General features: G+C 47.4%; 3 protein-coding genes across 4 annotated transcripts in view; 1 reads left to right on the forward strand and 2 right to left on the reverse strand.

Moving 5' to 3' along the window:
• Positions 1-636: 636 nt before the first annotated feature.
• LOC102684521 (E3 ubiquitin/ISG15 ligase TRIM25-like) lies at positions 637-2,240 on the reverse strand. Its single transcript, XM_015345990.2, has one exon. It carries the CDS (start codon positions 2,238-2,240, stop codon positions 1,011-1,013), a length of 1,230 nt encoding a protein of 409 aa, XP_015201476.2. The 3' UTR covers positions 637-1,010.
• A 1,358-nt stretch (positions 2,241-3,598) lies between these two features.
• On the forward strand, positions 3,599-11,164 carry LOC102684321 (protein SPT2 homolog). Of its 2 annotated transcripts, none has more exons than XM_015345988.2 (3): positions 3,599-4,128; positions 5,202-5,447; positions 6,101-11,164. In XM_015345988.2, exons 2-3 carry the CDS (start codon positions 5,261-5,263, stop codon positions 6,901-6,903), a joined length of 990 nt encoding a protein of 329 aa, XP_015201474.2. In that variant the 5' UTR covers positions 3,599-4,128; positions 5,202-5,260; the 3' UTR covers positions 6,904-11,164. The 2 variants fall into 2 exon arrangements, with proteins under 2 accessions (XP_015201474.2, XP_015201475.2); XM_015345989.2 differs by lacking the exon at positions 3,599-4,128 and adding an exon at positions 4,138-4,251.
• A 563-nt stretch (positions 11,165-11,727) lies between these two features.
• Positions 11,728-15,110, reverse strand: part of LOC102684123 (Fc receptor-like protein 5) — a 58,130-nt gene continuing 54,747 nt past the window's right edge. The window contains exons 12-15 of the mRNA XM_069188479.1: positions 14,342-14,620; positions 13,457-13,717; positions 12,935-13,213; positions 11,728-12,537 (exon numbers count right to left, since the gene is read on the reverse strand). Of these exons, the coding sequence (XP_069044580.1) occupies positions 12,383-12,537; positions 12,935-13,213; positions 13,457-13,717; positions 14,342-14,620 (974 nt within the window). The 3' untranslated portion in view covers positions 11,728-12,382. The remainder of the gene's footprint in view (positions 12,538-12,934; positions 13,214-13,456; positions 13,718-14,341; positions 14,621-15,110) is intronic.

Consider the following 15,110-nt stretch of genomic DNA (forward strand, 5'->3'; position numbering starts at 1 on the left):
TTTTAACCAGACCGCAAGGCAAATTTACGATCTGGGATGAAAGTACAAAGAAAAACTAAGAATTACAGCCTAAACGATGGGACAGCAATAGAAGTGATTATAAAAGCAAGGGCAGATGCCGGATTTTCATTTTGGAAATTGCAATGGACAGGGTCCGGACGCGCTAAAACGTTACCAGCCAGCCTTTTTGGATGGGTAACTGATCCACTGCGTCTCCTACAGCCGCTTACTGGAACAGATCAGGGTGGCAGCGTTAATTACCCAGCCAGATAAAGTGATCCACAGCCCCTTGTGTAAAGAGGTGCCTGTTGTCCACGCTTCCACTGCTGTGCTGTGGTCTGTGAATGGAGTGGCTACACTTATCTGCAGAGAAGCACTAAGCAACTAGGAGATGCGTTTACAAAGTTGAACATCCGTTGGTCCCTGTACGCAGGTTGACGGACCAATAATTTGACTTACGCGAATACACAGTTTGCGGTATTTTCGCAATTGTTTCTGGAAGTAAGAACGGGAGGAAAATAAACTCCAGTTTACTTGAATGTTTGGTAATATTTAAGAACGGAAGGCGGAGCTGGGTTGGTTTAAAAGGACGCAGAAGAGGAGGCTGCGAACAGACTTCCTAGGCAGATCCGCGAAAAGGATGAAGCAAGAATATTTTATTCAGTTTTAAAAAACTTATTCACATACAAAAATAGACAGTTTCGATCAAGACAGGACAGATGTTCTATGAAACCCGGAGATGCGGCTGTTCAAGAAGACAACCTACTTTTATTCAATAACCTTCCGATGCACAGAACGGTTTCCCGACCTCCTCACCATACGACAGACCCACACAAAAAAAAGACGACATTACACTAATACTGGTTTCCCCTCCCCCCACACCGGTCAGCCTGTACAGACGCTAGCCTGTAAATCCTGTCATTTAAAAAAAAAAAGTGAAATCGCAGGCCTCCCAGCTCAGAGAAGCGGGGAAGAGGTTGAGGTTGCAGAGCTTAGAAAAGAGGAAGCGATCAGCTGGCATCTTTCTTCTTCAACGCCGCCGACGTCGGTTTAACCCGATAGGACAAGGACTGTCGTGGAGGGAAGAGAGAGTTTAAGGTGCTGGAGGAGCTGGAGAGGCGCAGGTGGTCCCCGGGTGCACACGCGTTAGCCAGAGAAGGCGCCGCCTCTCCGATCAGCGCAGTCAAGGACTTCTGCAGTTTTGTCCAGGAAGCCCGGAAGGCGGAAGTGGAGCTTTCCACATCGGACGGGATCTTCAAGCACCTGAGGTCGATCGATTTCGGAAGGGCGAATTCGGGCCCCTCGGCGGCGGCCAGTTTGGCCTCCACCGCCCGGAGCTTCTGAAAGAACAGGAACGGGTCAGCCAGCAGCAGCGTCTCCTGCATCTGACGCCGCGTATCCTTCAGCAGCGCCTGTCGGAGCGAGAGCTTGGCCACTCTCCCCCGGAACTCGTCCTCCACCCGCCGCTGTTCGTCCTCGACCACCTCCATCACCTTGGACTTGTAGGTCTTGGCCTCTTTCACGATCCCGTCCAGAAGGCTCGCCGTTTGCCGCGCCATTTTTCCGTTGGAGGCCTTCACGGCGCTCTCCGCCTCCTTTCCCCTCTGCAGGAGCGTCTGGCAGACGGTCAGCTTCCCGTCCACCTCCTTCAGCCGCAGGTCCAGGGTCGTGCCCAGCTCCGCCCGTGCCTTCCGGAAGTTTTTCACCTCGTGCTTCTTGTGCGCGCCCTCGATGGCGCACACGACGCAGACGCAGGTCTTGTCGGTCAGGCAGAAGTACTCGACCGGCTTGGCGTGCAGCGAGCACCTCCTACCGCCCAGGTCGGGGGCGGGGTCCACCAAGACGTGGCCCCGGAACGCCGGCTTGAAGTGGGGCCTGAGGTGGTCGGAGCACATAGCGATCTCGCACTTCAGGCACACCTTCGCCGCCGCCTTGGGGCTGTCCAAGCACACGTCGCAGGTGGCTTTCGTCGGGGAGGTGCCGTCGCTCGCTTTAAACCCCTCCACGATGTTGGCCAGCTTGAAGTTCTTCTGCAGAGCCGAGCTCCCAACGTGCTCGCCCCGGCACTCCGGGCAGGTGTGGGGCCAGCCGGCCTCATCCTCCCTCCGGATGACCTCGGCGATACACGCCAGGCAGAAACTGTGACCGCAGGGCAGCGAGCTGGGCTCGCAATAAAACTGCAGGCAGATCGCGCATCTCAACTCGTCCACAAAGGGCTTCTCCGATTTAGAAAGGGCCATGTGTTTTGTTTGCAAGCACGATTCCTTTAAAGAATAGAGGAAGAACGAAGCCCCCAGCCTCACTGAAATATTAAACAGACGCGGAGAGAGGCCATATTTATTTACGACCTCATTAGCGCATTCTCTCATTCACAAAACCTGTTCTCATTTAAACAACACGCTTGTAATTAACGCTTAAATGTCTAATCGGCTGTGGTCCGTGAGCGATGAACGATGGAGGAAGGACATCGACTCATCCTAATTAGTAATGCCTTCGAGGCAAAGTCTCGGGGTTTTCTTTCGTTTTCGACCAAGCCTGAATCCTCACTTATCTCATTCTTTAAAAAATAAAATCTAGATAATGATTTTTTCCTTGTATTTTCCTCAGAGGTGATGATACAGGCAACCAATTCGGGGTATAATGCTTTTCTGTGTGTGGTTACTTATTGGCACGGGGAGACGAATTATAATTATCCGATTAGTCAAACAATTAAGGCAATTAAGTAACAGAGCTGGGGGAAGGCAGACGATAGTCGTAAAATATCACACGTGTGACCCTTGGCCTCCACCCGGGAAATTTGGATGTGTGGCCTAGGAATTTTTATGTAGCACGCAGCGTGTGTTTACGACGCTATTACGCTTATGTTTCGGGGTTACTGCGTTACGGCAGTTACTGTAGGTGCCTCAGCGCGTTTTTGCCATTCTCTGTTAGTCCTAAGAACTGCACAATAAAGAACGGATGTCTGCGAAACGTGTCCGACTCAGTCTCTGGATTTCCGCGATGTTACAATAATGTCCCGAAACAAATGAGGCTGTTAAAGTGACAACACACATTTGGAGAGCTATATGACTATTCGGTATCAATCGATCTCTTCGATCCAAACGATAATGGAAGAAATCTGGGAATAGATGCATGATATGTGTGATTCTTCTGTTACTGAACTGACATCTTAACTCGCTTAGTCGTTCTTTCAAATGTAAATATAGTATTTATCTAAAAATCTACAGTAATGCGAAGCTCTCGGTGGACAATCGTAAAGTACAGATATAACAAAATGCTCTGCTTGTAATCTGGAGGTCCGGGAGAATTTTGCACAGGCATAACCTCTCCCTAGTGAATTTCCTGACAGATGACAGCGTGCTGCTGAGCTGTTTTCGATTAAATACCTGCAAAACTTTCTGGCTTTTCCACGATCACGATTCACTGCTTCTAAATAGATCACAAGTAATTTTATTTTCAATATATAATTCATATGCTTGTTTTTTTTAATCTTATCCTTAACTCGGCAATACTGTACATTTTGACTTCGCTGGTTCACACGTTATAACCCGGGTTTTCCATGGGCCGTGGTTTTACAGTAATGGTACAGTACTGTTCGTGATAGCAGGTGCTGAAAGAACAGCTCCCGGTCGGGAAATGGCGTTGTGTACAATTCTAACGAGATATTTTCAGCGGAAAGTTTTATCGACCACATTTCTTCAGCTCTGCCTCTGCAATTAGGAGAAAAGGAAGATGTGAGGGAAGCCAATTCAGATACCTCATTAGCAGAGCGAATTGGTGCGTCTGAGGGGGGCTTTTTCGCAGAGAAACGCGTCAGTCGGCGGTACCCTTCACTGCCTTACGCAGCGTAACGGGTGATAATATGCAGCAACATTAATTTCTGTACTCTTGCAGTACGAGGTTGCGTCGCTAGATGATGCGCTCAGCGCGGTTTCCTAGTCCGTTCACTCCAGATACACCTGTGGAGTTGACGGAGGATTATTCTGTGCAATGGCAGCCTTCGTCAGCACCGTTAATGGCTCTGACGCTGCGAACAGTGTGCTTGGCAAACGGGCTTGAACAGCACGCTGAACCGCTGCCCGTGTCCTCTGACTGCGGCTTCTGAAAAGAGTGATGATTAATAGAAAGGTAGGGATTTACGGGATTATTTCGCTCTGTGCGGCCTACCCATACCAGGAAAGCCCCGAGCTCAAATTTCTGCCGGACCCCGCAGGGAGGTTTGGTCTGTGGCGTTCAGGATCATCTAAACTGGTGCGAGTTTTAATGCACCTTTGCATGTTTTTATGTGTAGTTTTTTTTTTTCATTTTGTGAACAAATACCTTAAACGTGCACGGCGGGTTCTGACTATGGATGCCTTCAATAATTTATGCTTTCTCTTTTTGGAGTAAATTGGGTTGGATTATTTTGTGGGATTTTTATTTTGTATTTGATCTGTTTCTGTTGTACAATTTATGTAAAGTGCCATAAGAATGCACTATATTGAAAGGTGTTATAGAGTATAAGTATTCCGTTGATGGATAATAATGTGGGTTTTTCGGAATTACCGTGATGTGGTGGTCACCAGTAAGATAGCTGAGCATTGTTCCTGAAGCATTTAAAAACATGAATCTTATCACCACACACTGTAGCCTGGTTAGGTTTTTTAAAATAATTGTTCAAATGTTCCATCCATTCTATAGCATCATTATCCAGTACAGGAGTAGCTGGATCCTGGCGGGCAAGAGACACAAGGCAGGGTACACCCTGGGTGGGAGCAGGGCACACACAGACACACACTGACACCAGGGCCACTCTTCCCAGAAGCCAATAAACCTACCGGCAGTGTATTTTGGGCCTGTGGTAGGAAGCTGGAGAACCCGAAGGAAACCCTTATGAACACAGGGAGAACACACAAACTCCACACAGAGATCACCTCAGGAATTGAACTTGGGGCCCCAGCAATGCTACCCATTGTACCACCCTGGGTCTAGTGTTGAAAAACAGCATTTCAACATCATGCCTTAAAATTCTTCATCCTTCCTGCGGTCCCTTATATATATATATCTGTGGAGTAGGGTTCATAAGTGTCAGGCATGACTGACGTGGAATCAAGTGATTGAACTGGGACCCTCCAAGTCTGTGAAGCAGTTTTGGATGAAAAGCCATATAAATGCAAGGAATCCGCACGATTATTAATGAAAGCCTTTTCTTCTCTATCCAGGAAAGGGAGCTGGAGATGTATGACCCCCTCTGATATAGGGGGACCATTCTGTGCTAGAGATGTTGGCGGTGAAGGAGGAGCCCAGCTCGTCACACCCTCACTGGGAGATGGACCAGTGTGAAGAGGAGGCTTCGGGGAATGACGGCGCCTGTTTCGGAGACCGGTTGAAAGTCCACGGGAAAGAGGAGCCGAAAGAGGAGGAGGGCATCCCGGAATATGTCCCCGAGGAAGGAAGTGCAGCAGCACGTAAGCTTTCGCTTTGCTGTAACAGCTGGTCTTCCTGTTGTAGCTGGAGACAAGGCGGTATTTAATTATCACTGTCAGGAGGAAGGCTGGCAAGGAGAGGAGGCTGCGCACTGAATCTTGTGGGGTTCACTTTAAATTCTGTAATTTAGGGATCTGATGATCATACCCATCCATCTATAGTTCGTGTAAACTGTACGTTTGAAGCCTAGGGTATGAAAAATCTCCATTTAGTTTCAACATGTCTTCTATGCACAAAACGGCATGTACTTTTCCACCTCTAATATTTTGAGCTTCAAATATAAATGAATATTATTCGTTGGATCGCTTCAGCACTTGAGATATGAAGTCTTTGTCATTTTGTTGCTGGTTACACATGGAAACAGCATTTGCGGGGTTGGGGGTTGTTGGGAGTTGGTTGGGGACTTTAGCTTTAACTGGAAAAAGATGAAGATTTATGGATGTCCCAGCTAGATTTCAGCGATAGCACAAGAATCAGAACTGAAGAATTTTAATAACTCTTACACTTAATAAATATCAATCAGCCCTCCCAGCTGGCTATTCTAATCCATGCTTAGGCATTTCTTGCAGGGTGGTAGCAATGGCCAGATTTCAAAGACCATCGTAACCGTTTCATTTCCTTTCCCCCATCGTAGATGCAGAAGGGCGAGCCGCCTCCTCTCTTCCCTCTGCAGAGACGTACGCCAGCAAACAGGGAGGATCCCCTAAGCGAGTCGGCGATCGCCCAGCCGTGGTGCCGCCACCCCTATCTTCCGCCAGCCGACCCCACCTCCCCTTTCCCCTCGTGAGGCTCACCCGGATCGACGACTCCTGGCCGCGGGATGCGATCCGCGCGGGCTACGTCCTGGGGGACGGCTACAAGGTCGCCCGCGCAACGGGATCGGAGCGGGCCGTCCCCCGCAGCGGGGAAGCGGTCCCGCAGGGTGTGCAGCCTGAAGGTGCGCCGGCGGATCCACACGGGCGGGAGCCGCCTCCGGCGGATCGCGCACTCGGAGCGCCCCCAGAGAGGAGCGGCCCCACCGCCGCCCGGAGTGCAGGAAGGGCCTCCTCTACCAGGCCGAGCTCCGGGCGAACGGGCGGACCCACACGGGGGCGACGCCCTACGGCTGCGGGCAGTGTGGGCAGAGGTTCCGGCTCTGCGGGAGCCTCGGGAAGCACCGGCATGTCCACGCCGAGGAGAAGCCATACGGCCGCCGGCGGCGCGGGAAGGGGCTCGGCCAGCCGCAGAGCCTCGCGGCCCACCGGCGCTGCCCCCAGTGCGGGAAGAGCTTCAGCCAGCAGGACCACCGGCGCGTCCATCGGGGGGGGCGGCCCTTCCCCCGCCCCGCCTGCGGCAGGAGCTTCGCGCCCGCCGTCACGCTCAAGAGCCAATGTAAGAGGGAGAGGCCCTTCAAGTGCCCGGGGTGCGAAAAGAGCTTCGGCCAGCCGGGGACCCTGAAACGGCACCAGCAAATCCACGAGCGGGAGGTGATGCCGAAGGGGCAGGTGTAGGGTTTCACGAGACCCTCGTGCGCTCGTTCACGAGGGTCTCATTGCGACGACCAGGGTTTATTTGTGGTCAGGGTTGACCTAACCTTCGAGCACTTTCGGAAAGTCCAGCAAACAATACCCAAGGACTCTGAATTAAATCTATTGTAGGATCTTCCTGTGCTTTACTATGTAAAAGAGTCACATGCGGTAAAGCATAGTGAATTAACAGCTAGGTCATAAAGCACAGAAATGTATGTATGGTAAAGTGCAATGCAAACCATGGGAATCATGGTAAATCCAAGGAAACATGGTAAAACCCCAAGAAATGACCCTGAATGTTTACAGTGCTTGATACCAAGTCGACGTTTCACAGGGATCCTTAATAAGCCTCAAGCTCAGATAATGCTGTGGATCAGGGGTCGGCAAACTACGGCCCGCGGGACAAATCCGGCCCGCTGAACTTTTCTGAGTGGCCCGCAGCTCACTACTGTTTAAATCTCAAGGGTTACTTTTTGCATCAGATGTTGAAAATCTTCCACCAGTGGTCTCTACTTGTTAGCTCTGCTGCTCTCTCTCAGCACTAACGGTCAATTGCAGAACAACACCTATTGGACGATGCATTTTACTTTGAGCCTATCAGACGTCAGCTTTAGCCTAGGTTGCATATGCCTGTGCTACAACTGATTCTTACCGTAAATTCATTTGGATTTTTGTTGCCTACTGTGATTGGCTCAGTCACGCAAATGACGTCTAATGTATGCGACCTTGTTTGAAAGCAGGTAAAGATTTCAAATGGTTCTAAAAGTTATAACCGACAAGAGGCTAACTGTAAGTTATTCCTGCCGTGTTGGAAAAAAAAAATTGATGCAGTGGGTCGAAAATTCAATGACCAACAGTCAGAAGAGTACTTTTCTGTCCCTTGGAAAGAAAAGGCAATGTCTCTTATCTCTCAGGATACAATCGCCGTGATGAAAGATTACACCATAAAAAGGGCATTGCGAGAAAAAACATCAGGCTAGGTTTTTCGGAATACACAGGAGTTGAATGCAAGAAAAAAATTAGAGCAGTTGAAAAAGTCGCTTCAGGGGCAGCAAAAGCTGTCCAAGAGAAAATCCGAAGAAAGTGTTGCGGCTACCCGAGCTCGTTACCGAGTATCGCAGCTTCTAGCAGCAGCTGTCAGACCCTTCACGGACGGTGGGTTTATTAAGCCATGTATGCAAGAGGTCACAGGTCACAGAGGAGATGTGCCCAGAGAAACGCCACCTATTGCAGTCAGTGAGTTTATCGGCTAGATAGAGGATTTCACTCGGATGACCCAGCAAGGTTAGTACAGTACATTTTTTTTTTGTGGCCCTGGCTCTAAAAAGTTTGCCGACCCCTGCTGCAGATTGTAGCAGCAGATGAGATGATGTTTACCAGTGCTCCCCTAATCTGTGGATCAGCATAGAAAAAGACAAGGAAGGCCAAATTATGAAAAAAAAATTTTTTTTTAAGACATAAAAATAAGAATAATAATTGCTTACACTTATATAGTGCTTTTCTGGACACTCCACTCAAAGCGCTTTACAGGTAATGGGGATCCCCTCCACCACCACCAATGTGCAGCACCCACCTGGATGATGCAATGGCAGCCATAGTGCGCCAGAACGCTCACCACACATCAGCTATTAGTGGGGAGGAGAGCAGAGTAATGAAGCCAATTCATAGATGGGGATTATTAGGAGGCCATGATGGGTAAGGGCCAATGGGAAATTTGGCCAGGACACCGGGATTACACCCCTACTCTTTTCGAGAAATGCCCTGGGATGTTTTTTAATGACCACAGAGAGTCAGGACCTCGATTTTCCGTCTCATCCGAAGGACGGCGCCTGTTTTTACGCTATAGTGTCCCCGTCACCATACTGGGGCATTAGGACCCACATGGACTGCAGGGTGAGCGCCCCCTGCTGGCCCCACTAACACCTCTTCCAGCAGCAACCTTAGTTTTTCCCAGGAGTCTCCCATCCAGGTACTGACCAGGCTCACACCTGCTGAGCTTCAGTGGGTTGCCACAAAAAGGCACTAGGTGGCAGCGGTTTGCATTGTTGCCTTGCAGCACTAGAGTCACCGGGTTTAATTCTGGACCTGGGGTGCTATCTTTGTGGATCTTGTATGTTCAAGCCATGTTTGTGTGGGTTTCCTCTGGGTGCTCCAGTTGCCTCCCACAGACATTTTGGTAGCTTGGGGATCTTGTACAATTTTCCCCTGGTGTGAGTCCATCTGTGTCTGGTTTGTGTCCGTGTCTGCTCTGTGATGGACGGGTGTGCTGTCCAGGGTGTACCCTGCTTTCCAGCTCCAGCTCCCCTGAATTGTAGTTCTCAGTTAGAAAATGGATGGATGGACTTGTCACTGTCCCAGTAAATAACATAACATCACTTTATTAGCCCTGTACAGTTTCTTGCATTAGGAATTCATCTTTTCACATACCCCAGCTTGCTCTCCATGAGACACACAGATAGGGAGAGAGCCTGGGGTCAGAGCACAAGATCAGCCATTGTACAGCACCCCTAGAGTAGTTGGGGTTAAGGGCCTTGCTCAGGGGCCCAATGGAGTAGGATTCCTCTGCCAGCTGTGGGATTTGAACTGGCAACCTTCCAGCCACAGGTGCAGATCCTTTGCCACAGAACCACTGCTCTGCCGAATTGGCATGTGGACAGTGGGGGTGTGTGCAAAGAGCCTGGAGGCTTGTTTTGGGGAGTCTGGAAAAATCCTCCCAGATGTGCTGTTGAGTCCGATGCCTTCAGGAATGGGCTGGAGGAGACCATCCAATAAAGAAGACACTAGCAACCCAATGAGCAAATATAGACCCTTTAAGAAAATGCATTATCTTGTTGCGAGTGAAGGCAGTTACAAACCGTGAGCTTGGGGACTGTAAATGTGTATTCATTTTGATAACATGGGGTTGTGCCAATGTTTAGATTTTAAAAGTGTAATTGTGTTAAGTGTATACATTTTTATGCTGTATCTGTTCAGTGATATTATGGGCATCACAATATACATAATGTGTAAACATAACACATAATCTTGCTTTATCTGACTGTGCTGGTTTAATATTATAAGTACATGTAATATTTTTAATCGTTTTTTTTTTCACCGCCAGTAAATCATACCTAGACTGCATTATCGACAGACATTTCCACTGATAACCATAATTGTTTAAATGATAGACTACTGAAGGTTATTTTCAGTCAAGGACTTAGTTGCTTAATTGAATCAGTGAGTCAAGACTGGCATATCTTAGTCACTGGTCCAAGGCACCAATGCAACTCTAAAAACTGGGACTGTGCCGGGCCAGTTGAAGATCACTGCCTTATAATCTTGCTTAGATCAATTTTTGCCAAGCACAAGGAAGGCTGATCGTTGCTGTACATCTAGGGAAAGGTCAAAATCATTCTTGTGGAGAAGGACCCAGTCCTTGCTAAAATGGTAAATAAATTCACGGTCCACTGTGGCATACATGTCCACTGCGCAGTAAGCAGAGAATTTCCATATCTGAGCCAAAGAGGGTTATTGGCCCCGAGCTTATACTGGTGTCCATGATCTTAAACCCAGACTAGAGTGCATGTGACCCCCCCCCTCCCCCCTCCTTGGACAGGACACTGGTCAATTACAGGAATTACTCCCCCATCAAAGCTGGTGCCCCACATATACAGCAGCTAGGTGGACTGGAGCAACAGGCACAGTACCTCACTCGGGGTACATCAGCAGTGTCCTTAGTTGGGCTTTGAAATGATGTGTAGCACTTGATTATAAAACCGTTACCAATTATGAGAGATCCGTCTCAGCTAAAGCAATAGAGAGAATTAAAAAAACAAACTTGGTAAAGTGGGTGCCCAGTGCAGAGATCACCAGCTCAGATTTGGGTTATGCAGTAACCCGACAGTGACCAGAGTTCCCCAGGAGGGGGCGCAGTTGTCAGACGCCACAATGGCTTGACAGCGGTCAAGGCGGGGTGGTTGCTAAGTTCTCAAGTGGGAGCTGAGTAAGAGGAAGATGTCTTGGTGGGATTATAGCAGTGAGCCCAGCTGACTAGCAAGTGTCGATTCCAAGCAGAACTTATAAAAATAATATAAAACACCAAAATATATCAGAGGGGGAAAAAAGTCAGATTTGTCTTTTTTCAGTTCAGTTCAGTTCTTGTCCTTTGCAGTTGTCCTTTTTTTCCAATAAAATTCTGTATTTAAACCTTGCTTTGAAAATCTCTCAGTTTGAAGGGTTCCTTATACAGACAGGCCTTATGCAGAATTTATTTAATCTCTTACATTATGGGGAAAAGCAGCTTTTCTAGGAATTTGTCACATTTGCAAGAGACAGGAAAATGAAGACCTTTCCATTGTCGCTTTTTAGAGTTTGCTTTGCCTAAAAGGTCTGTATTTTCCTTTTTCAACTGTTGTTGTTTGTTTTTACTTTTCAGGTTTTTAAGTTTTCTGGCTGAACACAGCTGTTAGACCTTTACCTTTGTCCTTTTCAGAGAGGTCAAAACCCAGATTGCGTTGTACTGGACTTAAAGATGAGCACTGGCTCATAGATACCGACAATGGTGAATCATGCATGGAAAAAATATATAGGTCTGAATAGTATTGGGAAAAATGACCTTTTCTTGATTCCATCAAGGAATTTGTTGGATAGGTTTAATCTTGGTGTAAACATCTGTTACCTTTGTCCAGATTTATTTAGCAATTCCCACATCACCCTATCACCACAGGGTGCCGATGCAGCCCCAACTAAGGACAAAACAGTCTGAACAACAAAATACAGTAAGCTGAATATAAAATAATGTTTTATTGAAATTACAGATTCTTCTGGATTTTTCCCTTATCTGTACCATAGTTAGGTGAGACAGAACAATCTCATATCTTACAGTACTCTTTTCAGATTTAAAGCAAGGTTTCCTTATCTATGTTTATAATACTAATACTTAAATATATATAGCATCTTAAAAAGTAGCATCTCAAAGTGCTTTTCAGTACTAAAACAGAAAAAAACAGTTCCAACGAAAAAGGAGACAAAACATTGTAAGGATCTATACACAAATGTAAGAAATCTCCTAGGAAGGGACTGGAGGGGGATACAGTGAATTTTCTGTCCAATGTGTCCTGGAAAAATTAATGATATCCAGAGAGAATTCCAAAATAATATGTTTCTATAAACACACAGACTGAAGACACTGCTGTGTACAATGTCCGCAGTGATGGAAAGCTAAGACTGAGAGACAGTGATGACCAACAAAACAAGAGGGCTTTTCACAGTCCTGTTCTCAGAAGGCACTGAAGGCAATCAAGTCTCCCTGGTACTCTGTCTCTATCAGTATGTGTGTTGAAGATCTGACCTCACTGGCCAGGAATTAAAATTAATTAATTAATTAATTGATGGTGAATTACTACTGGAACAGATGTGCAAACAAAAAGTCACCAGGCGGTCATGGACTTGAGGCTTTGGACAGGCTGCAGGGATCCGGTCTCACCCGAGGTCTGTGCTCTGCAGTGGAGCATCAGAACGGCACAGAGGGAGATCAGGCACAGTGATCCTCCGCCTGCTAACCTGGCCACTGCCCACCAAGACACTGCAAGTAAACAGATGATAATAATAAATAATGACCCTGCACCACGGACTCCATGCCCACATTGACGTGATCTGATCGTCTGTGTGAGTCCCTGCACCATGGATTTCATGCCCACATTGGCCAGCTCTGATCATCTATGTGAGTCCTTATAACATAGACTCCAGGCCCACGCTAAACTTATCTGATTGTCTGTGTGAGGCCCTTCACCAAGGAATCTACAGACCACATTGACTTGCTCTCATCATCTGTGTGACTTCCTGCATCAATTACATCATGCCCACATTGACTTTCTCTGATTATCCGTGTGAGTCCCTACATCAATGATTCCATGCCCACATTGACCTGCTCTGATCGTCTGTGTGAGGCTCTGCACCAAGGACACCATGCCCACACTGACCTGCCAGCGTGACAGCTGTGACGGTGCTGTTCTTCCGAATCCCGTGCTCTGCCTCTACTGCACAGCTGTAGCTCCCAGTGAGCGTCCGGTTCACTTTGGCCATGGAGTACAGAGCTGAGCTGCTCCCCTCGACCACAGGCTGCCTGTCCCGGAAGAAGGAGTAGGACAGCGGGGAGCTGTAGTATCCCGTCAGCTCGGCCTCGCAGGTGAGGTTCAGGGGCTCCCCCTCCTGCACTCTGGCTCCTGGGGAGGCTCTCAGAGTCACCTGGGAGAAGAGGTCTGGGAGCAGGACACAGGACACAGGCTGGGTCAGCAGTGCTCCACAGCGCCCTCTGCTGGAGTGATGAGCTGGATTGGCTTTTACTACCACAGGGGGAAAACATTCTCGACAAAATGTGCTGAGATAAAGTTGTGTCATGTCATTTGCCAAACTGCTTTTTACCATACGGTGTTGCGGGAAGCCTGAGCCTACCCAACAAACAACGAACGCAAGGCAGAAGTGCCAGTCCATCGCAGGCTCACCTCTGATGGAGATCAGCACTGGCTGAGACTTGTCCCCCGATCCCCCTGTGTAGGTCACCCTACACCTGTAGAGCCCCTTATCCCTCTTCTTCACTGGACCAATGGTCGTTATGTTTCCTGTGTGTTTCAGGTTTTCATTGTCTTTGTAAAACATATACCCCACGATCTGTTGTGAGCTTTCATTCCGCACTCTGCACTGTAGAGTCAGCGTCTGTCCTTCAGTCAGGGGCTGTGGAGGTGTCTGCAGGACCAATCTCCGATCTGAGGATATCAGAACATTCTGCTGTGAGCCTGTGGCAGCACTTGGAGTCGAGCTGGTGTTCTGTTTCAATCTTCATACAACTACAGTTCAGTGCTTGGGTTTTGTAGCTCTGATTGCTTGATGCAGACCATTGACGCTTAAAATTAAAAATTATTGAAGGAACACATGAAATTGAAGTAATTTGGAGTGTTCTCTATCAGATTGTGTGTCTGGAGCTGAGTTGATATTGTCTGTGGTCTCCAGAGATCTGTGTTTTTCAGCACTAGTGAAGGTGGCACTTGAGATCTGGACAGTGAGTCTACTGGACAGTTTGGAGACAGATGTCATCCAGTCCTCAGGATAGCGTCAATAGGATAGTTCATCTGCAAATCTAATGCATATAAAGAAATCTAATATTTATCATGAAAAATTGAGTATGATTTCCTCACCCCTTCAAAGAATTTTGTCACACTCCTTGTGTTTGTTATAAGGAATATTATTTATACGCACTCGAGGAAGGCTCCCCAGCTGGAAAGTTGTGTTTCTTTTCTTCTCTTTTCAGCGTGGAATTAACCTTGACTTGTTCCTATTATTATTACATGTTTATTATCAAGAGTATTTATGGCATTATTTTCGTCTCTTACCCAGCACTCTGAAGTGCACAGATTTGCTGCGTTCTTGTCCAGACTGGGCCTCACACCAGTACAGTCCGCTGTGAGACTCGTCTCTGAAAGTAACCTGACAGTTTTTCCCATTCTCCCACTGGCACTGTACTGATTCAGTTCCTCCTGCAGTTACTCTGTACCAGCTATACTGCCTCCTGCTGGAGTCTCCTCCCAGCCTGCAGCCCATGGTGAGCGACTCTGCAGGAAACAGTACTGTCCAATCAGGATGCAGCCTCAGTGTGGCCTTGGGGGGGTCCACTGGGGGAGACAGAGAGAAACAGCCCAGCCAATCAAACGTGAAATCAAGAAACTTGTTCTGGAGAATAAAAGGAACTGCAAAAGGTTACACAAAGAAAAAGCCACGAGCAACTATATTATATAAAGTAATAGTCACAGTGAGTCATTTGAAGTCATTAACACTCCACTGATGCTGTAAATGCATTTACAGTTCCTAATCTTAAATATCACCTTGTATTGCAGAAACCTCCTCTTAAATGTTTTGCATTCCTGAGAGTGAAGGACTGCCATTTGTCAACAGAGTGCCTGATATCACATGAATTGGTCTCCATCGTAATTAACCATAATACAACAGCAGCTTTATTTAAAAAAAAATAAATCTGTTCTCTTGCAGTAACATGCCAGGCGTCTAGATGAAGCTGTTGCAATGTTTCATTTTATTTGAATATTTTTTCCTCTATTAAAAATATACATATAATTAAGGGAAAAAAAAGATTATTTAAATTTATTA

This window comes from Lepisosteus oculatus, chromosome 4 (assembly GCF_040954835.1).
Source record: "Lepisosteus oculatus isolate fLepOcu1 chromosome 4, fLepOcu1.hap2, whole genome shotgun sequence".
Taxonomy (NCBI): domain Eukaryota; kingdom Metazoa; phylum Chordata; class Actinopteri; order Semionotiformes; family Lepisosteidae; genus Lepisosteus; species Lepisosteus oculatus.